Genomic DNA, 26,952 nt, shown 5'->3' with positions numbered 1-26,952 from the left:
GTCCAGTGGTTCTCAGCCCCAGCTGCACATTAGGCTCACCCAGGAGCTTTTGAAAAGTCCTGAGACCCAGGCCCACCCCTGATGATTTGAATCTTGAATCGGAATCCTAGGATACTGAGATTTGTTTTATTTTGTTTTACTAGTTTTTCAGGTGCCTCTAGGTTTGAAAGAATGATCTTACAGCACATGAGCTAATGACGTGGAATTCCAGGCACCTGCTACCCTGGGATGGCTATTGGAGGTAGGGGCCCTCTTATCACACTAGAAGGAGGCTACCTGACAGGCAGAGGCTGGTCAGTCTTCCCTGAGGCCTTGAGCCTGGGTCATTCGGTGACAGGGAGCTGCAGCCTCTGGAGACGGGCGGGCAGGAGGACAGGCTGTGCTGCCCTCTCCCCGTCTGCTCAGTGAGCCCCATTCATGTCTCTGGGCTGGTGTTCTGCTGACCTTGGACGTCAGGCCCGACTCTGGGATGGGAGGAGAAGGCAGGGAGCAGATGAGAAGCTGGTCCAGGGCACGGAGGGACTGTCTTCACCTTCAGGGCCCGAGAAGCAGGAATAAGCTCAAATGCCTTGAAAGAGCTACCCATGAAATGCTCAGGAAGGCTCCCTGGGGGAGCTGGCCTGTGAGATAGACCTGGAAGAATGATGGTCATTCTCATAATTGTCATCTGCAAGCATTCGTGGAGAGCTTTCATTGCGTTTTCTGCCCGTGGGGCGTGTAAAGGTGCTGGTGCCGGAGATATGGCTCCGGCCCTGGAGGGACTTAGGGCCCTGTTCTGGAGAAAGCCAGGGTTTATAAAGATAAGGAATTCCAAAGAGGTTTGTGCCAAGTGCCTCTTGAGTGACACATGGGATCAGGCATCTAGCCAAGGGATGTCTGAGGCCTGGGGCAGGCGGGGAAGAGTCCTGGGCACCTGGCCTTTGGGATAGAACAGAGGAGTGTGGAGGGAGGGACATTTCAGCCTGGAGAAGCAGAGAGTCATGTGGGTAGGAGGTAGAAGTCTTCTGGGTAGAAGGTGCTGGAAAAGGACACCAAAGAGCAGGCCAGGGGATTTGTTCCGTGTGTGGGAGCCTGGAGGAGCCTCCCTGCTCCCTGCTCATCCCCCATCCGCCCAGACCTGCTCTCTTAGTCAGTCCCCATGCTGGGCGCCGCTCCCCCTGCAGCTCTGGGGCGGCGATGAGGCCCCCGTTATTCACAGCCTGGACCAACAGCTGGCTCCCTGGGGGCACACTCTTCCCCAGGGTGCAGCCCTCCCTGCCAGCTCACCACCCTGTGGGGCTGGCCCCAGACCCAGACAGCCTCAGTCAGCAAGAGTTTGGGGCCCTGCGGGCGGGGACCTCGCCTTCCTCCTGAGTCCTCAGCCCCGCACTAGGCAGCTCTAAGCATCGGGTGTTCTCGGGAAGCAGAGGGGCAATTGTCCTGCTTCCCAGGTCTAGCTCCTTCAGAGGGGACACCAGTGGAATCACAGAGAGACCAACAGGGGAGCTTTGGGGTCTCAGAAATTTGGGGGCCCCCTTCTGATTCTCAGTGCCTGCCTTAGACCAGTGCTAACGGAAACCATTCTGCTTTGAATGTTTCAAGTGTCTTGCCCTGAACCGAAACTCAAGGAACGGGGCTCAAGGGGCCTTTGTCCCCAGTCCCTCATTCTGCCAGGAACTGGCCAGACTCCGTTGTGTCGTCTGCCTGTGAGAGCAGCTTCCTCAGAGAAGTGGGGGCAGAGGGGAGGCAGCAGCTGAGCCCAGATGGAAAGCCCCTCGCTCGGGAACTCCCTCTGATCACTTCTGAGAATCCTAAGAGGCTTGTAGGTGAGGGGAAGAGGTCATGTTGTGTCTGGGACACTGGGCTGGTTTCCGGGCTGAATCAGGCCCTTGGTCAGCACAACAGGTGGACGGCACAGGGCTGTCCCTCCTGGTCTGGGGCGGAGGCTCCTTACCCTCCCTCTGTGACACGGCTTTCCTTCCCGGCAGACTGTTAGTTCTGGATGGGCATGTTTGTGTGCGGGGGGCAGCAGAGACGGGCATCTGCCAGGTCTGTATTAACTGCAGGGCCTCCTTGAGTTTCTCCACAGGCCAGTTCATGTAGAGGGAAGATCAGCAGAAGTGTGGGTAAAAGAGAGAACCAGGAAGACATTCATAGCTGGGTCAGGATCTCGATCTGCCACATCTGTCCCCCCTCCATCTGCATCACCTGATTTCCGTTTCCCCCACTCATCTCTTGCTTCTGGAATGTTCCAGCTCCTCTGCTTTTCTTATTAAATCCACTGTCCACAGAGCATCCCAAGGCCCAGCAGCTTGGATTCTACCTTTCCCCAAAGCCTTCCCAGCCCAGCCCCCTCCAGGCTACCCTAAGCTGTCTCTCCCTTGAACTTGAACACTCTCACGATCAGACCCACACGGTCAGACACCAGTCAGCACTGGGTGGTTCTTTGACTGCATCACATACGTCCATTTTGTTTTCCCTACCGGGTTGTTTGCCATTTAGAGGCGGGAAGCCTTTGGGTCTACACGTCCCTCCTCGTCCCTTAATGCTGCCCCACGTGGCAGCCAGGCACCTTAAGTTAACATCGCCTTCTGAGAATTCAATTAGGAAGAAACCCAGTTTAGAAGAGGATATTAGCCCTCCGTAGAAATTACCTAGGAGACTGTCTGTCTGTGAATATCCCAAATTCAATTAAGGAGACCTGGGGGAAACCTCAGAGGGGCGGATAAGACTGCGATTACATTTTAGTGAAGTAACTGCATTGTCTTCTGCCTGAGGGAAAATGCCAGCACAAGGGGAAAGCTCCTCCTCATTAAAAAGGGGGGATCCAGGCAGACCTGACGGTGCTGGGTCTCTAGGCTGTGCAGGAGAGTTGCTGCCCTGTCCCATAAACATCAGGGGCCAGGCCATGGGACAGATGTGTCCTGAGGTGCACTGATGCCTCAGGCTGTCATCCAGCCGTTAAGATCATCCAGCGCCCTGGCCTTGCTCTGATTCCACTCTCAGTAATTACATTCTGAGGCCCCAGGAGAGATGTGTCCAGGTGCCTGGGGATAGTGGCTCTGTCTGTATATTAAGAAGCCGACATGCTGGTTCTGTACGCTAATTCTTTGTGCGTCCAGGTCATGTTAGTTGGCCCCAAGACTGGTTTGTCCATGGTGTGCACACATAGTCAAGAACCAGGAGCTGGGCTGTGATGAAGAACCACAATAAAGCCACCTCATCTGGATGACCAGCCGCCTTCCCCAGCTGGCCATGTCTTCCCCTGACATTCTTGCCTTTGCTGTTTGCATTGGTTACTCAGAGCCAGGGCCCAATAAATACTTTCTGCATGGTGGACTGACTGATGGGCACGGGGTGGAAAGAAACAGCCCAGCTCAGTGTTTGGTCACCGGCAGGCATGGGTAGAAGACCCACGGTCCCAGGGGTGAGGGAAGGAATTCGTGAGTGGATGTGGACTGAATTCTCCTACGTGGAGAGGAGAACAGGACAGGGAGGCACTCCTGGGGGCTCTGCTCCTCGCCCATGCCCAGCGTTTGCCCTTGGGGGACAGACTTGGCAGCTGTAATCCAAGACTAAATGTAGGAAATGAGCTTCAGGGAAATTCCAGTCTTGATTCTTTGATGAGGTGAAAGCTGGCATGGCATCCTGCCTGGGGACATCCTGGCAGCGTGTCCCCACCCCCGTGTGCTTACAGACCACAGAGATACACCCGCTTCCCTCATCTAAACACACACAGAGATGCCAGGCCCCAGCCACATGCAGAAGTCCATGTGTGAGACATGGCCCTGCTCCTCCGACATCTGGACACAGATTCTCCCTAACAAACCGCAACCCTGCTTCCTCTTCCTCTGAAGACCCACTTCCAGCTGTTGCGCAGACACCCCAGCTTCCTTCCCTTCCTCTCCCACTGCCTCCCCGAGCCTTTGGATGGAGACGTATGGCCCCGTGTGTCCCTGAGCATGGCATGTGTGCCCTCGGGTCTCTGCAGCCTTCCCCCTGCTCCTGATGTCCTTGGGTCTCCATTCTTTTCTCCAGGGGTCACATGGGAACAAGTGGCTGGGCAGACGCCGACGCTAGCTGTGGCCAGCGTGGGGCCAGCTCTCCACCCCTCCCTGGTGGGGTGCTGAATATGAGGCCTTCTGGGGAAGTCACACCCCACTTCATCTTCTCTGTCAATACTTTTCTTTATCTCCCTTCTTACCAACTTCCCACATGACCCCATTCCACCCTGCAAAAGATATCTCTGCCCTGAAGTATAACTTCTCAACAGGAAAGACTCTTCCTGGCAGGAGAAACACGAAGGCCTGGGGGCAGGGAGGGGGACCATGGAGGCTGTGCCTGGCTCTCCCTGCCCGGGACCTACACAGCTGGCCTGGCGAGGAGACCCTGTCTTGCAGCCCTGGCACCTTGGAGTGGATAGGTCTCTCCCTATGTTCTAGCTCCAGGCAGCAGGAATCCCACAGAAAAGCAATCTGGAGAGTTCCACCTTCCCCAGGCTTAGGCCTGGGAGCCCCCCATGTAGTCTGTGGAACAGCTCAGCCCTGCCCGGTTCTGCAGGTCCAGGGTAAGGAAGCCGGGCCCAAGCTCCCCAGTCCCCCTCCCTGCCCCCAGGCCTCGGTGGTTCTGCTGCCAGGAAAAGTCTTTCCAGTTGAGGACAAGCTGCACTTCAGGGCAGAGATATCTTTTGGGGGGTGGAGTGGGGTCATGTGGGCAGAGGAGGGAGATAAAGGGAACATCAACCAGAAACGATGAATTGGGGTGTGGCTTCCCCAGAAGGCCTTGTGTGCAGTGCCTCGCCCCGGAGGGGTGGAGAGCTGGCCCCAGGCCACCACGGCTGGCACTGGCCTCTGCCCAGCTACTTGCCTACCTCCTGGTGCTCTCGTTCCTCTTACAGAATCTCTCCAACCTCACCTTCCTCATCATTAAACCGCGGATGCTGACTCTTGAGGGCACCAAGTAAGATAATACACGTAACGTGTGTAGCAGGTAGCAAGGGGCCTGGCTCAGAGTAAAAGCTCAATAGATACCATTCATTCATTCATTCAGTATCTACTACATCCCAGGCACTATTCTAAGGGTGTAGGACATATTAGTGCACAAAAGAGGCAAAATGCCCTGTCCCTCTGGGGCTCTGATTCTACCCAGAGTGGATATTTCAGGCAGAAACAAACAATAAACAATATGCAGGATAAATAATTAAATGAAATACAGACATGCGTCGATTAACGACGGGGACACATTCTCAGAAATGCGTCGTTAGGCGATGTTGTCCTTGTGCGAACATCACAGAGTGTGCTTACACAATCCTGATGGTATAGTCTGCTACACACCTGGGCTACGTGGACTGATCTTATGGGACCCCCGTCGCACATGTGGTCCAACGTTGACTGAAACATTGCTATGTGGCGCATGGCTGTAGTGTGTTAGAAGGTTAAAGTGCCGTGCAAAAAAGAGAAAGTACAGCAGAGTGAGATTACTATCTTTTTTTCCCACAATTTAGGTAACTTCCCTCTTATTCACGTCTCCCAGCTAAGGAGGATAACCTCTTTTTGCCTCGGGGCTGCTTTCCCGAGATAGAGTTGCCAACTCCTCCCAATGTTGCCTCTGACATGAATGACGGTGACTGGTGACTAGGTTTTAGCACAAATTCACTCATCTGCTCTTTCAACCAACAGATTTTACGGAACACCTGACTATGGAATGCGCAGCATGAATCAGCAGTTCTTGTCCTGAGGGTTTTGCAGGTGAGGAAAGGGCTGCGGGGAATAACATAGGTGAGAAGGGCTGCTGCAGCAGACAGGTGGGCTGTGCGCCCTGCACCGTGACCCGTGGCCTCCGCGCCCAGCCCTCCGTGGATTTGTGGCTGTTCCACCTCGGCTTGCTTTGGCTGTTTTCTTTGGTCAGTGATGGACTGTCCCTAACTCACTGTTGCAGGGACAGAAAATAGACATTGTTCTTTCTGAGGGGAAGAGACATTTTCTGAGTTGGCCCTTGAGCAAAATCGATCTGAGAGCCCATCCCCACCCCCACAGCAGGGAGGGACGCTGTGACCATCTGTCCACTCGTGGACAGCCTGGGATGTGTCCCTGTTTCCCTACTCCTAGTGTGGCCTCTGCTGCCCTCATTTGGAGGCAGACCTGCCCCGGCAGAGCAGAGAAGGGGAGAGAGCCCTGGAGAGTCTGAGGCCACAACATCTTGCCACAGACCGGCAAGGCTATGCGGAAAGAAGGCGGCCCAGAGGCCTCTGGGGCTGTGACTTCTCGAATGCAAAGGAGGAGAGACCCAGGTCTGAGGGAGCAGGCTTGGCCACCCGGCTAGGAACCCGAGGCCCAGTGTGTCTGACCACAGGAGCCGAAGACACTCGCCTTGGGGTTTGGAGCTGGAACAGGCCGTTCTCCACAGTTGCCGCTGCTCACATGGACCTTGGCGAACTCTCCCACCCTGGCCCCTCAGCTGCTGAGTCATGCTCCCCAGGATTCACAGAGGCGCCAGTCCAAAGCCAGGCTGAGTCATTAGATGATGAATTGCAGAATTCTTATTCAGGCGGTCACCACAGCAGTGGTGGGCCCTGATCCCCACCCCCTGCCTCCCCACCAAGCCTCTCAAACATTCTCTCCTCAGTTGTCACTCCTCCTCCATCTAGAGGAACTCTGACAGAGCACAAGACATGGTGGGATGTGCGGGCGTATCTCTGAGCTTCCCTTCCCAGGTCTACATTCCGGGCCTGATTTAGAGATGGGCCCTGGTCTGTCAGCTCAGGAAAGAACCTCAGATCTCATTTTGTTCAGCTCTCTCTTTGATGAATGAGGAAACAGAGACACAGGCTTGGGATTCAGAGTTGGTTGGAAGGGCAGCTTTGGAGTCAGAATCTGAATCTACTTGTCATGAGCAAGCCTTTCCAGGCCTAGATTTCCTTGTCTGTAAAATAATGTTAATGATTCTACATGCAGCGGTTGAGGCTCCCGGAAGTCGATGGGTGTGAAGCACAGGCAGGCGGGCACCGGATGACTGTTTGATCTCTGTATTTGATGGGAGGCCAGAGGCTGTATGAATTAGAAATAATCCTCTTCCTGCTCAGGACAACTCAGAGGGGTGGGGCAGGAGCTCCTTGAGGGGCTCTGGAGACTAGGTCAGAGGGGGTGGCTTTGGCCAGAAGGCAGATATTCCTAGAACCCTGATATCTCACAGTCCTGCAGGGTTCACTGTGGGACTGCAAATGCAGCAAGCTAGAAGGGGTCCGTAGACACTCACTTGGTTCCCCCAAACCAGAAAACAAGCAGAGACCAATGTGGTGGGCAGGGCCACTCTGACCTGAGCTCCTTGCCCACCTCCTGCGCAAACACCTCCATGCAGTCACGCCCTACCCAAGGGTGCATGCATGCAGTCCTGCTGGGCCAGAGCACCTGTGGCCCCCACCGAGGGTTAGCCTGGAAGGTGTATCTCTCTGTCCTACAGGCCAGAGTGGCCAGGACAAAGGTGGGACCACAGATGGTGACTATGCCCGTCACCCTGCTCCTGCAGCGTCCCCAAGGACTCTGTGTTGGCATCTTTGGAGCCGCAGCGGGGGTGGCCATGATTCCTGGTTCCCTTCGCTGTCTGGGCCTAGGTGTTGACAGTTCCCCATACCCACGAACCCATCTGAGAAAAGGTTTGAATTTTTCAAAAGAATTTATTAAGAAACAGAAAAAAGATATAAAGTACACAATCAAAGGAATGAGAGTTTACAGCACAGATTCTTCAGCCCATGGCAACCAAGGAAAATTTGCTGGGCTGACATCATGGGTACCAAGGCCCCGATTCTGTTTTCAGCCCTGTCTCTCTTGGCTGCTAAGCCAACCAGTTCAAACTTTCTCCAGAGACAAGTCAGGTTGCCTTCCCAAACCTACTTCTTGATCCCCTCTCTGAATACAGGCCCTTCTCTACCTGGTCCCAAGGATTCCTCACTGGGCTTCAGGTGAGGTCCAGCCTGACCCTGCTGTACCTTCTCCACTCCTCCAGTCGAAAGCATCTGTGGTCCCTAGACCTATTTTTGCTCCATTTAATCAAACTATACTCATGAACCAGTTGGGTAGGCTGGTGCTGCTACCTTTGATCAAGTTACCTATTTTCCTAAGCCTGTATCTGAACTTGGTCTTTCTCCTGCTAGGAACATCTTCAGCACTCTGTCTGGCAGCTCTCTGCTCCAGCTAGTCCAAGACTGCTTTCTCACCAAAACAGAACTCTGTGCCCCAGTCCAATCTCCTAGCTCGTTTATGGGATAGCTCTAGTTCTCCGCTGACCTGCCAAGGAGAAAAGGTCAAACTACCTTGATCTTGGCATCCACCTACTGAACCCCGCCCAGCTCAGGTCACAACCTCCCCAATTTCCTCCGAAGATTTCTGACTTCTCTCTTAGACTTCTGCCCCTTTGGAATTTTATCTCTGTAGATTTATGATACGACGTGGCTTAACAGATACAGTAATAATAAGACTATAGTAAAAGAAGAGCTATTCCCGCCTAAATTATATTTTCTCTAAATTATCCACCGATTGGGCTACTCTTGCCCTTGTGAACTTCTTCTAAATGTCTATAGTTATCAGCCCTTGATTACTACAGTCTGATTCTCGGCTAGCTTTTAGGAAGAGCGTTGAGTCTTAGCCGGCCAGCCACTGGTCCCTTCTGCTCCTAAGTCACTGTCATGTCTTAGAATATGGCTTCAAATAACTGCTGGAAAGCAAAACAAAACAGTCTCCTCCAAAGAAGATGGTTTGCGGTAACGACTCTACCCAGACATGCTTGAGCAACATGTGCATATAACATTCCCACTCAAGCTTACGCTGATGGGAGAGTGTTAGGTCAATACAAGTCAGCTGAACTTTTTCCTAACCAATTCCTCGGATTTGAGCTTTATGGTAAACAAAATACTTCTCTATGCTTCTCACTCAGTCCTCACTACAACCCTGTGAGGTGGGCATGGTGGATATTATTATCCCTATTTTACTAATATAGAAACTGAGGGTCAGGGATGTCAGGGAGCTAGACCCAGATGACACAGCTATTTAGTGGAAGAGCCAGCACTCAACCCAGGTCTCTGCTACCTCATTCACTTTCCTTTCTCAGGTGCAAAGAATGTGAAAGAGGTCGTCTACTCCCTTTCTCTCTACCCGAACGCCATTCTCCTCTCACCAGGACATGTACAACCTGGGAAGTTCCACGTAGGAAAAGGAATGATTGATCAAGTAAATTGTCATCGTCCAATGTGGGTGGGGTGGGAGGTGTTGTATCTTTCACAACGTTCCTCATTTCTCAACATCTGTATTTTAACCAAGAACTCTTTCTTTTGGTGCTGAGTGGCACCTTCTGTGGGATTCATAAGGATTCCCACGTGACAGTTAAGCTGCTGGGGATGTTACCTCCAAATTCATGCTCAATGCTATACTTCTCATCCCTTTCACATTTTGCCAGTGTTCTGGGCCTTCCCACCCCTACCTCTTAATAAGGAAAATTTAGTATTTCTGTTCATCTTCCAATGCCCGGCTTCCCAGGATTCCTACAGCTTCCTGGAAAGCCACATGGCTCCTGCATCTCTGGAGCATCTGCGAGATTCTCTTCTTGCAGCCAGATGACATTTCCTTTCTGAAGGTCTCTGTTCCTGCTTTGCCTCCTGGCTGAGCCACTTGGCTGGAGCCATTTCATCAGCCAGGCCCTCTGCCTACGGTCCCTGTGCAGCTCTGCAGAACTGTTGTTCCAACCTGAGCCCGTGACCCCCAGACTCTCCTCTATACACATAAGCAGGGCATCCCAATCTCATCTCTTTTGTGACTCAGAGCTGAGCCACCCCCTGGGAGGCAAATGGTGGACTGTGTCCAAGGTGCCCCCTACTGGAGATTTCCCACAAGCCAAGGTTTTGGACAACTTGGTTGGCTGGGGCTGTGCCATTTGAGGTGGGAAATCTCTGGAAAGAGTCTTACTATTGTCCCATTCCTTTTCTAGGTATTAATTCATTTTACACACACTTACTGAGCACCTACAATGAGCCATCACCAGGCTAACTCTACAGATAGAGCTGCAAAGAAGACAGACCCCCCTCCCCCCATGCAACTCATCCTATACTAGTTGGTTCTGTAGAAACTCAACTTGGTTTCCAGTTGGTCTGAATTAGTTGGTGAACTCAACAAGACCTTCCCTTGCCTTCTGGACGTTCCACAATGATCCAATCCCCCGAGGGGACCTCCTGACCTCTACAAACCTTCCTAGGGTGAGTTCCTTGGTCTCACCAGACAGGCCCCGCCTGGATGCCCTTCCTCCCTGCTGGCCCTGACCAGCTGGGACTCTCCTCCTGACTCCTGTCCCTCCTCTGACAGGACAGTCTCATTTGTTCTGACACATTCATTCGCAAATCCAGTAGCTATTCTTGAATATCATTTACAGAGGTGTATTTTTCTGAAGTAAATATTCCAGCATATATGTTATTTAATGGACAATATTAACTGAAGTAGAAATGTGCCTATATGAATAAGAGCACAAAATAACTCAAAAGAACCTAAGCTCCCCAATCACTGACTATTTACAAATTTTGAACCTATTTCCACTCGGTAACTATTCAGACATACTTCTATCTTATTGCTATCATTATGTGATCAGAATTCCAAGTTCTCCCTTTTTTTTTTCGCTTATGATTGCATCATATAACATATTCTTCTGAATAGTTTTCATAGCTGTCATATATGAAGGCAGTAGCTCACTGTCCAGACAGACCACAGTCTCCTTAGCTGTCCCCCCAACAGCTGAGCAGTTTCCAGTCAGTGACTGTAATATATAGGGTGGTCACAAATATCTCTGTGCAAATACTTTTTTCTTTTGAGTTACTTTCCCAAACGTATTCCCCAAGTGAGATAACTTAAGTCTTACAATCATTTTTTTTTTTACTCTTGTCAAGAATTACCAAATTGCTCTCCAGGAAGCATCATTTTATAGTGCCAGGAGTCTATTTCTCCACGACATATTTTTAAAATGTATTTTTGACAAAAGCAAGCAGTTGACTTTATTTTATTTTTACTTTACTAGTCCTGGCCTGAGTGCTCCTCCAGGGTGCACAGCCTATGTGGTCCTTTGACCAAGTCGTCTCTTACTCACTGCACACACTGGAGACTCGGCTCCTACTCAGATCAATTCTATGTGGTTTTCTCATCTTAGTGGTTTTCCTTTAATCTTCATTATTCTTTGCTGTGCAAATATTTCAAATTTTTATGTAATTAAATTTGTTCATTTGACATGGATGATTTCCCCTATCACTTCAATTAGCAAGCGATGACCTCTCTGGAAAAGGATTTTCTTTTCCCTACCCCTCATGCCCTGCACTTTCCATCTAGACTTGTCCAAAATCCCTGTGGTTCCTATGAACACTCCATCATCCACAATCCCTAGGTTAAGATTCCCTTTGGTTATCTCTTGACAGCCCCCGGGTAAACGTGTCCACCTCATTTCCAACATTGCCTCGGCCCCTGCAAAGGACCAGTGGTCCTGGCTCATCTCTGACTGGATCCCTCCCTCCAGTTTTCACTTTTCTACCCCGCTACCAACTTCTCAGGTTTTCTGGCTGGCTTGGCCTCCAACCCCCCACCTGGCCTGTAGGGCTAGGTTGTTTCCCCCAGCAATAGTGGCCGACAGAAGGACAAAATTCCTTCACCCTTTAGTTCAGCGAAATGAAGGCCAAAATTTCTCAAAAGGAATTGAGTTAGCTGGGAAGCTAAAAATAGACTCCAGGAAGTATAAAGACATCAAAACAGAAGAGATTTTACATCCTACATAGGTCTTGCCTCATATTCGGGGGCCCACGTGGGGTCTCCCCTTCCCTCACACTCAGAACGCTGTTGGTTAGACTCCAACCGTGCGAGGTTCCGTTTGCTAGTGACATTCTCTTCACGGACTCTGAGGGAAACACCTCTTGGCCTCAGCTGGTGTCTGTACTCGTTCCCCCACGAGGCCCACCCTGTACTTCACTGGGGGACGCCATTATCAGAGGAGCCTCTACTTCCTGGCCCCGCTGATGGAAGACGCCATTTATTGCCGTTTCGAAGTCCCAGGCTTCCTCTGACCTGTGTGTTCCTGTTCCACTCTGAGGGGAGCAGGCTTCTCAGCTCTCTTCTGGAAGGCACACATCTGACAGAACTGAGCCCTTCTTGGCTCAGAGGACTACTTCTGCCCACCTCCTAAGATGCCCCGGGCCACTCCATCAGGAATGGTTTTGAAGAACGCAAATCAGGACAAGCTTACAAATCTCAGAAACCTAAACTATAGAGCAGCGGTGGTGCGGCCCCCACAGCTCCCAACACCCCTCCTCCCCACCTCAGCTTCTGAGAGTTATGGTCCCGCCGCCACCCTTGGTCCCTATTCCTGCATGCCTGAAGAGGGCTTAGCAGTTTGGCACTTCACATTGAAAAGCTGCCCACCCCTGCCCTCCGGGAAAATGCCCTCTGCAGCCACATCCCATGGGCAGCCCTGCCTCCCTCCTCCCACCCCAATCCCACCCCAGTCCCACCCCAGTCCTAGCCTTTAACTGTCAGGAGAGCGGACCCGAAAGACGTGGATGGTCCCGTTACTGAGGGACACGACCAGGTACCTGCCGTCCACCATGGTGGTCACCCGGGGCTTTTCCAGGCCATGATAGGCCGTCAGAAAGTCGCCAAGTAGTGACCCCCTTGGATCCAGGATCACCACCTTGTTGACCTCACGGAGGGTCAGGAAGATGTAGCCCTTCTTATCCACAGACACAGAGCCTGGCTGGCAGCCGTGCAGGCCTGGCCCCCGGTACTCCCCGATCACCTGCCCCAGCCCATCACAGACCACCACGCTATTCTGCTGCCAATCCGACCCCACGAAATTGCCCTGGGGACTGGTGGTCAGGAACACCAGAGCCCGCAGGCCCCGACTGGCCCTGCCCCCAGGGATAAACCGGGTGGCCAGGCTGCCTTCCATGTTGTACACCTCCACGTGGCCTGACACGCTGACAGCCACCCGGTCTCCGCTTGGCATCGCAGCCACGGCGTGGCTGGCCTGGGAGAGACTCAGGGCCCGGCGCCACCGCACCTCGCCATCGGGGCTGATAAGATAGAGCCGCGCGCCCGCCGAGAAGGCCACCGCGCCCTGCAGGGTGGCCACGCTGCATGGGGAGCAGCCCTCAGGGACAGGCACGGCGCCCTTGTAGTCGCCGTTGAGGGAGAAACGCTTCAGCGCCCTGTTCTGCTCATCTGCCACCAGGATCTCCCGGGGGCCAAAGGGACAGAGTCCAGTGATCCGGGGAGACCGCCTGTCTCCGGGCATGCGCGTGGGGAAGCTGCAGGAAAAGATGGGCCTGGGGAGGAGGCCAGAGCCCTCCAGGTTTGGCCCGGGGGCTGGGCTGGGCTCCCGGGAAACTGACTTGAGCCTGCCTTTGAACTTCTTCTTCTTGTTGGATCTGCCACCCCTCGGGGTCAGGGCTCCTCCTTCTTCTTGGGGCATCTGGGCTCTGGCCTCTTTTGGGGTCTGGGCTCCATCTTCTTGGGGCGTCTGGGCTCTCTCCGCCTTTGGGGTCTGGGCTCCATCTTCTTGGGGCGTCTGGGCTCTGTCCTCCTTTGGGGTCTGGGCTCCATCCCTCCTCTGGGGCTGGATTCCACCTTGTTTCTCTGTCTTGATGCCATCCTCTCTCCGGTTCTGGGTTTCATCACCTCCCTGGCTTCCAGCTCCATCTTTCCCAGTGTCCTTCTGGGACTGCTGCTCCTCAAAGGAGAGCCGCAGCAGGTGGCAGTTCTTGTCCAGGAACCCGGGATGCAGCTCCAGCTGGGGCAGCAGGCAGGGGCTTGGCCCAGACATCCAGGGACAGCCCTGCAGCTGCCGGAGCCTCTGAGCGATGGCCCCCTCCAGCGAGAGGATCTCGGCCTCATGACCCAGGCTGAGCACCCGCCGTGCAAAGGTGGCCGCGGCCCTGGCTACCTGCTCTCGGCCCTCTAGCTCCCCCAGCCTCTCCCGGGCAGCCTCCTCAGCGGCTTCCACGTGGGCCCGCAGCTGCCCCAGCACCTCCTGCTTCTGGGCCAGAAGGGCCCGGAGGACCCCCTCGGCCGCCTCCTCCACCTGCGTCCCCACCCTGGCCGCCTGCTCCCGCAGCCGGGCCAAGGCTTCCTTTTCCGCCATCCGGGTGGCCTCCAGCTCGGCCAGGTTGTTGTCCACGCCCGCCAGTAGCTCCTCAAGGCCTGGCCTCCGGGCACGCACAGCCTCGGCCAGGGGCAGGCAGGGGTGGTCCAGGTGGGGGTCCAGGCGGCACTCCCGACACAGCAGCTGGGAGCAGGGCTGGCACAGGAAGCGCAGGGCCTCCCCCGGGTGCTGGGGACACTGGGCTGCCTGGCGCTCCCGGGCCTCCTCGTCATACCACCCTGCCCTGTAGCCCACCAGGTCCACCACTCGGTGGGTGTGGGTCTGCCGGGTGCAGCGGTGCCCGTCGGCACAGGCCTGGCACAAGTCATCGGCACAGTCCAGGCACCGGGCTGTGGCTGGCCCCCCTGCGCTGGCCCCCCCCATCAGGGGGCACAGAGCGCAGGCCGGCTTCCCCGCACGCAGGTCTCCACCGGCTCGGGCCCTCACCAGATCCAGGAGCCCGTTGACAAAGAAGTTGGTCTTGAAGGCGGCCACACCCGCTGGTGGCACGGACACGGTCTCGCGGCACTCAGGGCATCGCAGGTGGCCGTCTTCGGCCAGCTGGGCCAGGCAGTCCTGGCAGTAGGTGTGCAGGCAGGGCAACGTTTTGGGGGCCCGCAGCTGCTCCAGGCAGATTTTACAGGCCAGGAAGTCGCTGTTCAGGGCCTCCAGCAGGGAGGGCGAGGACCCCTGGGAAACCATGCTGCAAGCGAGGGGTTAGGGTCAGAGGGCAGAGGGTACCTCCACAGTGCTCCAGCCTGCCCTCCTCCCTCTTCCCCATCCTCAAGCCCCACCAGGTCTGGAGTCTCACCTGAATGGCCAAGAACTTTCTTCTGGTCTCCCGGGGCCTCTGGCCACTTGCTCTTGAGCTAGAGAGGCGCCCTCCTCCTCCCGCACATTTAGCAACTGTAACAAAGTAAATGCTGCTTGCGTGTGTCAGACGCTGCGAGAAACGACAAGACCAGGAAACCCCCGGCCTTAGAGAGCTAACAGTGTAGGGACCAGTGCCCCAGTTGACACCTTGTGACAGGTGTGGTCTGAGCCCCGTGGGAGTAGGTCCTGGGGTCCTGCTGGGAGTGGGGTGCTGGATGAGGGGCAGGCAGAGAGGACTCAGTGGAGAGTCCAGGTGGGTGGAGTCACCTTGGCAGTTGGGGCCGTATAAGGGGCCCCACTTCTCACGGCCCCATACACCTGTCTTCTAGACCCTGGGAGCGGCATCGAGGGTAGTGGGGGCCCCACCTTCTGCCCCGACTTCCCTGAAGTGGGTTCTGGAGCAGAAGGAAGGAAGGCTAAGGGGAAGGGGCTGTCTTACTCTCTCCTTCTGGCTCAACCTTGGAGTCACAGTGGCCTTTGCCTCATCTCCTAGAGTCCTTTTCTTTCAGCCTTTCCTGCTGCAAGAAACCTCTGACTGGTCAGCGGTGGGTGAGGTTCATCTGTGAACCCCCCAGCTCCCAGCACAGTGGCTGCGAAATACTTGATGAAGATACTTGGGGCAATTTCCCCCAAACTTCCGGAAAGTGGGGGCTGGGAAGAGAGCTCAGAGAGTGGGAGGGGGTCTTTCCCCGGGAAGCCTCAGACCTCTGGCCCTGTGGGGTGAAGTGGGGGTACCCCTCCCAGCCTCCACTCTCCTCCTGCCTTCCGGGTCCCTCTTCCCCCCTCCCCCATTCCCTTTCCTCTGCCTCCCGCTCCCTCCCTGCCCCCACTGCCTCCCTTCCCCCCACTCCCTCCAGTTCAGCTGCCCTCGCTGACGCCCTGCTTACGCCTTGGTCTCCAGGACCCGGAGTTCGGGGGCCGAGGTCTGGACGCCGCTGTTGCCCGGCTCCTGAAAGAGAAACAAAACTGAAACTAATTGTACTTGTGCAACTTCCGTCCCCGGCCCGGGACACCGACTTGCACGGCCTCAGGCCCCGCCTTCTTCCCTACCCCAGCCTGGACCTCTTCCTCGGGGGGGCCCCCACCCCAGCAGGGCATGGCCCCTCCAGCAGGCTCCAGGGCCGGGCGGCTGGAGCCGGCTGAGGGCCGCCGGTCAGTTCCAGCCTCCGGAATCGCTCAGCCAGCTGAGTGTGTTTGTCGCAAAGGCCGGGGAACTGCCTGAGGATGCGTCCTCTGAGGCGAGAAATAAGAGATCATCTGTGATTCTGAGAGGGCCGGTAGCTGGAGCCCGGTTCTCAGGCCAGGTTTCCAGCGTTGCAGCTTATCTGCAAATCCAGTCCCACGTGAGGCCATTCGTGCCATAAACCTCTGCTGAGCAATGGGAGAGGCTATGGGAACCAGAGAAGGGCCTGCTCTGAGGGGTCAGCAAAGGCATCCTGGTGGAGGCGTCCCTTGAGATGAGTCTGAAGAATGAATAGGAGTTTGGGGGTCGCTGGAGAACACAGGGAGGGGAGTACCCGGAATCGGGAAGAGCACGTATGTAGATACAGAGGAATGAAATACCACGACTCTCCTGGGTGGCTCCAAATAGCTTGGGATGGTTTGTGGGAAGGGGACATGTGAGTGGTGGCAGATGGGGTTAAAGAGGGAGGCAGCCGCCAGATCACAAAGGGCCTTATGTTCTATATGAAGGAGTCTGAGTTTTATCCAAAAAGCCGGAAGAAATCACTGAAGGATATTTTCCCCAACATCTTATGAAAATTTTGAAGCACAAAGAAGTTGACAGAATTGCAACGAATACTCATATACCTACCACTTAGAGTCTACAGTTAACAATGTTGACTGTAGTGGATTCATCGCGTGTATGCATCCTTTTATCCACAGGGAAGAAATCTTAGTAGGAAACTGAACCAATGAGAGCTCACTGTGGCAGCAGCCAGGAGACAGAGCTTGACTACAGGGTCCAGGTGGAAAGTGGAGGGGTCTGGGCTGACTCAGTGGCAGTAGGGACAGAAGGGAGGGTGGAGGATGGAAGCCGCACGTGTGAGCCACTGTTGAAGGCAGAAGAAGCCGCATTGCTTGTGATTGGCCCTGGGGAGGGAGGTGAAGAGAGGGCAGGACCTGCCCCTCAGCTTTTGCAGGTCTGGAGGTCAAGAGGGAGGGCTAGGCTGGCCACACCCAGGCTTAAGACTCCTCCAGTGTATCTGTGGTTTGATGAAGTCACTCAACAGTGTCCAAAGTGAGAAGAGCAGGGCTGAGCTGGCACTGTGGGCAACAAGACATTGAAGGCAAGCAGGGCAGGGGCTGGGGCGTGAAGGAGGCTGAGAGGTACTTGCCAGAGAGGCGAGTGGAAATCCAAGAAAGTGAAGGTCACAGGAGCCATGCCGGAGAGCGTTGCACTTCCAGAAGGAGGAGGTGGTCACGGCTGTCGCATGCTACAGACTGGCTGGTCAGCCAAGATGAGGACAGAAAAATGTATTGGTGCATGTGTGCCCCTAAGTGTGTGCACACACCTGCATGTGTGTGTGGCCTCTGTGTGTGCTTGTTTGTACACATTCAAGAATGATTTGTTCAATGCCTACTGCATTCCAGACAGCGTGCCATGTGCTGTCAAATATACAAAGATATGTTCCCTGTCCATAGGGGGTTTATAATCTAACAGGGAAGGTGAATTCTGTACATGTTGCAATATGAGACAGTAGGACCAATGTCATATTCAAGTGTCAAAATAATCATCATCATGGCTTCCTTTTATAGGGTATTTTCCATGAGCTTGGCATGGGGTGTTGTAAACATAACCTGATCTAGTCCTCACGATAACCTGGTGAGATAGGTATCAGTTTTGCCTCCATTTTACAGATGAGGAAACTGAGTTATAGAGAGAATAAGTCACCAAAGATCACATAAAGTCCTGGGACACCAGAGAAGAGGGAGAGTTTGCGTTCTCCTGGAATGGTGGTGGTATCTGGGAGTCAGGAAGGCTTCCTGAAAGAGGTGGCATGACAGCGGCTGTCCTACCCCGCCTCCCCATACACTGAACAATTGCTTATAGTGCCTACTGTGCGCAGCCAGCCCCAGGAAGACCGTGTCTCCATCGAGGACAGACTCCTGAGCCAAGTGATAACTACAGCCCACTGATAAGCATGACCATAGAGACACATACGGGGAGGAGGAGCTGGAGGGTGTGGGGGTTCTTCCTGGATGCTGAGGGTTCCTCAGGATGGCCCCAGGAAGGCCTCTCAAGGTGGGTGGTCTGATAGGACTGGAGTGTGGCTGAGTGGAGGGAAGTTGCAGGAGATGGGGGCAGGCAGAACTAAATTTAAAATTTCCTGTTGATATGACATACAACTATCTATTGGGGCTTTGGGGAGAAAAAGGAAAAAAAAAAAAAGGAGGAGGATTGGCAATAGATGTTAGCTCAGGGTTGGTCTTCCTCAGCAAAAAGGAGGAGGATTGGCATGGATGTTAGCTCAGGGCTGATCTTCCTCACAACAACAACAACAACAACAACAACAAAATCAATAGCTAGGAGCCGGCCCCGTGGCGTAGTGGTTAAGTGCTCACGCTCCACTGCTGGCAGCCCGGGTTCGGATCTCGGGTGCGCACCGATGCACCACTTGTTAAGCCATGCTGTGGCGGCGTCCCATATAAAGTACAGGAAGATGGGCACGGATGTTAGCCCAGGGCCAGTCTTCCTCAAGAAAAAAAAGGGGAGGATTGGCAGCAGATGTTTGCTCAGGGCTAGTCCTCTTCACAAAAAAAAAAAATTTCCCGTTTAGATTCCTATAAGGCCTTCAGGTAATGGGGGGCCCCTGTACGATTTTCATTAGGCAAGTTTGGACTTTGTTCTGTAGGTACTGGGGGGAAGGTGTGCAAAGGTTTTTAATCCTAAATTATACAAATAATAAGGATAATTTAAAATAAAATTTTAAACACTCATATCATCATTGTAACAAAATAACTTTTCCTATATTTCTTTCGGTCTCTGTATGAATATATTTTACATATTTGTATTTATAGTGTATTTGTCTACTTATATAACTTAATGTTATATCAACCTTTTCTATGTTTCTACATATTCTTCATAGTTATTGTCAATGGATGTATAAATTATATACTGTAATTTACCTAACTATTTAGTAATATGCTGGTAAGCCAGCTCCCCCCACCCCTATTTGGAGTGTTTACCAGTTTCCATGATGTAATATGGTGTGAACTCTCCCACAGGGGCTGATTTCAGGCTAGCAATGATTTAACAACCAGCTGCAAAATTCCTAAATTTAACCATGAGCTCTTAGGAGCCAGTACTCTTTGGAAGATTTTAGGATCTTCTTTGTTCCCAGCATTGTGAATTTCACAATGAGTACATGGCAGTAGGCATTTAGTGGCTCTTTCAGTCTCGAAATATGTGCCCTTCGGGTCTGGGAAATTCTGAAGTATTTTTGATCCTTTCCCCTCCGTATCCTGCGTCCCCCTCCCGAACTTCCATCGTTCAGATGTTGCATCTCCCAGGTGGGTCCTCTCATTTTATCTCTCCTCTTATTTTCCGTTTCTTTCTTTTTTTGTTCTACTTTCTGGGAGATTTCTTCAACTTAAACCTTCCCACTCTTCTTGTGTGTTTTTCAAATCTGCAGTCCTGGGCTTTAATTCATGAGTTCCTCTTTTTTGCACCTATTTTTACTGCATGGAAACAATATCTTCTTTTTTTTTTGTTTTTGATGAGGATAATCAGCCCTGAGCTAACATTCAATGCCAATCCTCCTCTTTTTGCTGAGGAAGATTGGCCCTGGGCTAACATCCGTGCCCATCTTCCTCTACTTTATATGGGACGCCGCCACAGCATGGCTTGACAAGCAGTGCGTTGGTGCGCGCCGTGGATCCGAACCTGTGAACCCCAGGCTGCCAAAGCGGAGTGTGTGAACTTAACCGCTGCACCACCCGGCCGGCCCTGGAAACAGTATCTTCTCATCTCTCTGAGGGTATGAATGACAGTGTTGTGTGTGTGTTTTAGTTTTCCTCTCCTTGCATAGTGTGTGTTATCTCCAGTTGTTGTTTCCTCTCTCCCTCCCTTCCTCCCTTTCATGTGACTGTAGTATTTACTATTTTATATTTTAAAATTAACTTTCTGAGGTATAACTTACATACAACAAAAATCACCAATCTAAGTGTATGGTTCAGTGAGTTTTGATAAATGTATATAGTCAAGTAATTACCAGCACAGCCACGATATAGTACGATATAAAATGAGGAAGTTGACATTGGTGCAGTACCATCCACTGGACCACAGGCCTTATTCACATTTCACCGGTTTTTATGTGCACTCAGGCAAGTGTGTGTGTCTGTGTGTGTGCGTGTGCTCTGTGTGGTTCCATGCAATTTCATCACAAGTATAGATGCATGTGACCATCACCGTAATCCAGATACAGACTTGTCCCATCAACACAAGGAAACTTCGTTCCCCCATCCCTAACCCCTCGCAGCTGCTGATCTGTTGTCCATCTCTATAATTTTGTCATTTCAAGAATGTTATACAAATGGAATCACAAAGTATGAAACCTTTGAAGATTGGTGTTTTTCACTTAGTGTCCTTGAGATCCATCCAAGTTGTTGCATGTATGTCAATAGTTCGTTCCTTTTATTGCTGAGTAATATTGTTACTGAGCAATGGGCTCACTCTGCTCACCAAGATCTGAGCCAATTAATCACAACGAGTTAGGGATCAAGAAAGGAATTTTAATTAGATTAGATTAACCGGCAAATTGGAAGATAGGAGACTAATGGCTCAAAAAACCCATCTTCAAGGATTACAGAATCTTGAGGCAGTTATATAGGGAAAATGGGCAGTAAGGAGGGGGTCCAAGGATGTTGGTCTCCAGGCATCACATTGTTCCATTCTTCTGTCAGCTGTGAAGGGTATCTTAGAGGTATGTTTCCCACCTGTGGTCAACCTATTCCTGGAGAGAAACTCATAGAACAAAGTTTTAATTTATCAAGCTATCAGGGAGTACATACATAAGTGGAGGCCATAAATCAGGAGAGCATGTGAAATTTTTAGAGTACATGCAAAGCAGCAAGTAGTCACACAGAGGAGGGGCTGGGGCCATTTAGTGTAATGAGATGGCCTCACTTATGCTTGCTTACAATATTCTGTTGTTTGGGTATACCACAGTTTGTTTATCCATTTTCCCATTGGACGACACCAGATTGTTTCCAGTTTTTGGTTACTACAAATATTGATACAATGAACATTTGTATACAAGTTTTGTGTGAACATAGGTTTTCATGCTTTTGGGATAAATGCTCAGGAGTATGATTGCTGGGTTTTATGATGAATATACGTTTAGTTTTACAAGAAACTGCCAAACTATTTTCCAGAGTGGCTGTACCACTTTACCTTCCCGCCAGGAATGTATGAGAGATCCAATTTCTCCACATTCTTGCCAGCATTTAGCTTGTCATATTTTTTATTTTAGTTCTTCTAATAGGTATGATATCTCATCATCGTTTGAGTTTGCATTTCCCTAATAGCTAATGATGTTGAACATCTTTTCACGTGCAGATCTGCCACCCATATATCCTTTTCGGTGAAGTGTCTGTTCTTTTGCCAGTTTTTTTTTTTTTTTGATGTTTTAATAGTTTATAACATTGTGAAATTGGGTTGTACATTTTTGTTTGTCCGTCACCATATATATGTCTCCCTTCACCCTTTTGTGCTCACCCCCCACCCCCATTGCCCCTGGTAACCACAGTCCAGTTTTCTCTGCCCATGTTTATATTCCACATATGAGTGAGATCATACAGTGTTTGTCTTCCTCCTTCTGGCTTACTTCACTTAACATAATACCCTCCAGGCCCATCCATGTTGTTGCAGATGGGACGATTCTGTCTTTTTTTATTTTGCCAGTTTTTTTAATTGGATTTTTTTCTTTACTGCTGAGATTCAAGAGTTCTTTATATGTTCTGGATAGAAGTCATTTGTCAGATTTGTGATTTGCAAATACTTTCTCCCAATCTGTAGCTTATATTTTCATCGTGATAACAATGCTTCTGGCAGGGCAAAAGCTTTTAATTTTGATGAGTCCAGTTTATCAGTTTATTCTTTTATACTTTGCCGTCATGCTTTGCTGTCATGGCTAAGAAATCTTTGTCCACCTCAAGGTCACAACGATTTTCTCCTATGTTTTCTTCTAGAAGTTTTATAGCTTTAACACTTGCATTTACGTTCTTGATCCATTTTGAGTTAATTTTTGCATATGTGTTGAGGTAAGCGTTATTTGTTTATCTGTTTGCCTATGGATGTCTCATTATTCCAACGCTATTTTTTGAAAAAAACATACTTTCCTCTTTGAATTTTTTAAGTACCTTTGTCAAAAATGAATTGAGCATAAATGTAAGTGTGTATTTCTGGACTTCCTGTTCTATCCCATTGTTCTGCTTGTCTATCCTTATGGCAATGCCACATTGTCCTGATTGCTGTAACTTCGTAGGAAGTTGGAAATCAGGTAGAGTGAGTCCTCAACCTTTGTTCTTTTCCAAAACTGTTTTGGCCATTCTAGGCCCTCTGCACTTCCAGAGACATTTTAGGATCAGCTTGTCCATGACTAAAAAAGCTTTCTGAGATTTTGATAGGGATTTCATTGACTCTATAGATCAATCTGGAAATAATTACCATTATTAATACTATTGAGTCTTCTAATCCATGAACTTAGTATACGTCTCTCCATTTATTTAGTTCTTTAAATCTCTCAGCAATGTTTTTCAGTTTTCAGCGTACAGGTCTTTCACCTCTTTTGCTAAATTTGTTCCTAAGTATTTTATTCTTTTTGATGCTATGGTGAATGGATTTATTATTATTTTTGTGTGTGTGTGAGGAAGACCGCCCTGAGCTAACATCCAATGCCACCCCTCCTCTTTTTGCTGAGGAGGTTGGCCCTGGGCTAACATCCGTGCCCATCTTCCTCTACTTTATACGTGAGACGCCTGCCACAGCATGGCTTGATAAGTGGTGCATAGGTCCACATCCAGGATCTGAAGCTGTGAACCCCAGGCCGCCAAAGTGAAGCATGCAAACTTAACCATTATGCCACTGGGCTGGCCCAGTGGAAAGGTTTTAAAATTATTAATTCATTTTTTTTACAGGGTATTGGTCAATTCAGATTTTCTTAATAGAGGCAGTTATGTTAATTTGTGTGTTCATAGGAATTTGTCCATTTCATCTATGTTGTCTAATTTGTTGGCATAAAACTCTTCATAATAATCCCTATAATACTCTTGATTATTTAGGGTCTGTGGTAATTTCTCCTCTGTCATTACTAATTTCAGTAATCTGTGTCTTCTCTCTTTTTTTCTTGGTCAGTCTTGCTAAAGATTTATCAGTTTCATTGATCTTTTCAAAGAACCAATTTTGGTTTCACTAATTTTTCTCTGTTGCTTTTCTAGTTTCTAACTCATTGATTTCCAGTCTGATTTTTATTATTTATCTTCTTCTACTTAGTTTGAGTTTGATATGCTCTTCTTTTTCTAGCTTCTTGAGATGGAAGCTTGCATTATTATCTTAGGTCTTTCTTCTTTTCTAATATAAGCATCTAAAGCTATACATTTCCCTCTAAGCACTGCTTTAGCTGCATTCAGAGGTGTTCTGGTAAATGTTTAACTACTAGGTCTGTGAGGGGAGAAAAAGCTCTGTTTTATGGCATTTGCCAATTTCAGTGGTGTAAATATTCCCACCATGATTGATTTTAAGCTGTCAAAGAGACAACATTGAACATGAAGTTGGGGAGGGATGTGCATAATAGGCTCTCATGAGCCAGTACGACCTGGCTTCTGCACAGCACTTCCTGTATCTCATCAATTTTGATATTTATGTTTTTATTTTCATTAAACTCCAGATATTTTCTAACTTCCCTGGTGATATCTTCTTCGACCCATGGGTTATTTAGAAATGCATTGTTAAATTTCCAAATATTTGGGGGTTTCCCAAGTTTCTTTCTTTTGTAGATCGCTAATTTAATTCAGTGTTGTTGGAGAAAATACTTTGTATGACTGTAAGTGAGCACAAGTGAGGCTATCTTGTTATGCTAAATGGCCCTAGCCCCTCCTCTGTGTGACTACTCGCTGCTCTGCACATACTCTAAAAAATTCACATGCTTTCCTGATTTTTGGCCTCCACTTATGTATGTACTCCTCAATAGCTTGATAAATTAAAACTTTGTTCTATGAGTTTCTCTCCAGGAACAGGCTGCTCACAGGCGGGAAACACACCTATAAGATATCCACCACAGGCTAACGTCTGTGCCCATCTTCCTCTACTTTATATGGGATGCCACCACAGCATGGCTTGACAAGTGGTGCATTGGTCCACACCCGGGATCTGAACCTGAGAACCCCAGGCCACCGAAGCGGAGTGCAAGAACTTAACCGCTACGCCACTGGGCCAGCCCCCCTAAAACTTCCTTTCTTGATCCCTAACTCATTCTGATTAATTGGCTCAGATTGCCACAGGCAGAGCGAGCCCATTGCTCAGTATCATGAGTTCAATCCTTTTAAATTTATTCAGACTTGTATTATGGCCTAGCATGTGGTCTATCCTGGATGACATTTCATCTGTGCTAAAAAAGAATGGATACTCTGCTGTTGTTGAGGGGAGTGTTGGGTATATGTCTCTTAGATCAAGCTGCTCAAGGGCCGGCCCCGTGGCTTAGCGGTTAAGTGTGCGCGCTCCGCTGCTGGCGGCCCGGGTTCGGATCCCGGGCACGCACTGACACACCGCTTCTCCGGCCATGCTGAGGCTGGGTCCCACACACAGCAACTAGAAGGATGTGCAGCCATGACACACAACTATCTACTGGGGTTTTGGGGGGAAGAAATAAATAAAAAAAAAAAAAAAAAAAAGCTGCTTGATAGTGTTGTTCAAGTCTTCCATATTCTCTTTTTTTTTTCCTGAGGAAGATCAGCCCTGTGCTAACATCTGCCAATCCTCCTCTTTTTGCTGAGGAAGACTGGCCCTGAGCTAACATCCGTGCCCATCTTCCTCCACTTTATATGGGACCCGCCACAGCACGGCCTGACAAGTGGTGCACTGGTGCGTGCCAGGGATCCAAACCCGGGCCGCCAGCAGCAGAGCACACGCACTTAACCACTACGCCACAGGGCCGGCACCATAGTCTTCTGTATTCTTATTGATTTTCTGCCTTGTTGTTCTATTAATTACTGACAAGGTATTGAAATCTCCAACTGTAATGGATGAATTGTCTATTTCTTCATTCAGTTCTGTCCGTTTTTCTCATGAATTTTGGGGCTCTGTTGTTAGATGCCTATACATTTATAATTTTTATATCTTTCTTTTATCATTAGGAAATGTTTCTCTTTGTCTCTAAGTATATTTCTTTTCTTATATATTAGTATATATTAACACACGAATGTAGCCACTCCAGTTCTCTCATGGTTACTGTCTGAATGGTATATATTTTTTTCATCCTTTTATTGTCAACGCACTTGTGTCTCTGAATCTAAAGTATGTCTCTTATAGGCAGCATGTAGTTGAATCTTCTTTTGTATCCAGTCTGACAATTTCTGCCTTTGATTGGAGTGTTTAGTCTATTCAGGTTTAATGTAATTATGGACACAATTGGGTTTGTGTCAGTCATTTGCTGTGTTTTCTATCTTCTCATATCTTTTTTGTCACTCTGTTCCTTCTTTATTGCCTTATTTTGTGTTAAAAATATTTTTAGTGTATTATTTTAATTCCACGGTTGCTATATGTTTAAACTTATTTCTTACTGATTGCTCTAGGGATTATAATATGCATCTTTAACTTATGAGAACCTATTTCAGGTTAATATTGACTTAAATCCAATCAAATATAGCAACATAGCTCTATTTTCTCCCTTTCTTTTTGCTATTTTGTCAAATATATTACATTTATATATGTTAAAAACCCAACAATACAGCCTTATAATAACGACTGAAAAAAATTCATTTTTTTTATTGTGGTAACATTAGTGTAACAATTCCATTTTTAAAAAACGTTAAAGGAAATAAAGATATAGATCAGTCTTTTGTGCTTACCCACATGTTTAGCATTTCTGGTATTCTTCATTCCTTCCTGTGACTTAAAGCTATCGTCTGGTGTCCTTTCTTTTCGATCTGAAGCACTTCCTCCTGTAGAATAAGTTGGCTAGCAACAAATTCTCCATTTGTATTTATCTGGGGATGTCTTTATTTTTGCTTTAATTTTTAAAACATTTTAAATCAGAAATTTATTTAAACAGCAATATGCTTGACTTGAAGAGAAAACTACCTAGGATCCATTTCTTTAAAAGCAATTTATCACTACTTAAAGACATATCACTGTACATGTGACAGCGACACACAAAAAAAGTTACAAAATTGTCCTTGATTTTACAATGAAAAATGAAAAACATTGAAATTCTCCAAACAAGATATGCAAGAATTTTTTTTGTTATTGCTTCTTTTTACACAGCAAGAGCTAATAACTTATTGGAATAGAACGATGGGAGTTAAATGAGCATGTTCCTAATGGAGAAAGGGAGTATTTTCAGGAAAACAGTATTTTTCCCTACTTCATCTGCATTTGATGTTGATGAAAATATATCATTGGCCATTTAGTTAAAAAAAAAAAAAAAAGCAAGATGCTTGTGCACATACCCAGTCACTTCATGCACAATAAAGGGATGGGGAGGGGAAAATGCAAGAATAGAGAAAACTATTCAGGATGCAGTGCAGCCAAATTGCAGTTTTCTAATTGAGAATGTTTTCTTGGTCGTGGAAACCGAGTTCTGGACTAAAGTAGTGGGTTCTCTTCTCAGTCGATATTTCCTGTCTGCTTTAGGAATACACCAATTGTATCTTTGCCCTCTGCTTCCAACAATGCAGGTGTGTCTGGTCATGGATCGGCTGCCCAGCAGATCAGAATCTGATCTGCCTCAT

The 26,952-nt window shown here is 49.5% G+C and overlaps 1 protein-coding gene across 4 annotated transcripts; it reads right to left on the bottom strand.

Moving 5' to 3' along the window:
- Positions 1–12,503: 12,503 nt before the first annotated feature.
- On the bottom strand, positions 12,504–16,190 carry TRIM56 (tripartite motif containing 56). Of its 4 annotated transcripts, XM_087417679.1 has the most exons (5): positions 16,054–16,190; positions 15,891–15,952; positions 15,443–15,521; positions 14,942–15,036; positions 12,504–14,833 (listed from the first exon to the last, which is right to left on the bottom strand). In XM_087417679.1, exon 5 carries the CDS (start codon positions 14,830–14,832, stop codon positions 12,517–12,519), a length of 2,316 nt encoding a protein of 771 aa, XP_087273805.1. In that variant the 5' UTR covers position 14,833; positions 14,942–15,036; positions 15,443–15,521; positions 15,891–15,952; positions 16,054–16,190; the 3' UTR covers positions 12,504–12,516. The 4 variants fall into 4 exon arrangements, with proteins under 4 accessions (XP_087273805.1, XP_087273804.1, XP_087273803.1 ...); XM_087417678.1 differs by lacking the exon at positions 15,443–15,521 and having other exon boundaries at positions 14,942–15,073; XM_087417677.1 differs by lacking the exon at positions 15,443–15,521.
- Between the last annotated feature and the right edge of the window lie 10,762 nt (positions 16,191–26,952).

This window comes from Ceratotherium simum, chromosome 26 (genome assembly GCF_057802395.1).
Source record: "Ceratotherium simum simum isolate JZ-2026a chromosome 26, ASM5780239v1, whole genome shotgun sequence".
Classification (NCBI taxonomy): domain Eukaryota; kingdom Metazoa; phylum Chordata; class Mammalia; order Perissodactyla; family Rhinocerotidae; genus Ceratotherium; species Ceratotherium simum.
This window is presented reverse-complemented; position numbering and strand designations above follow the sequence as displayed.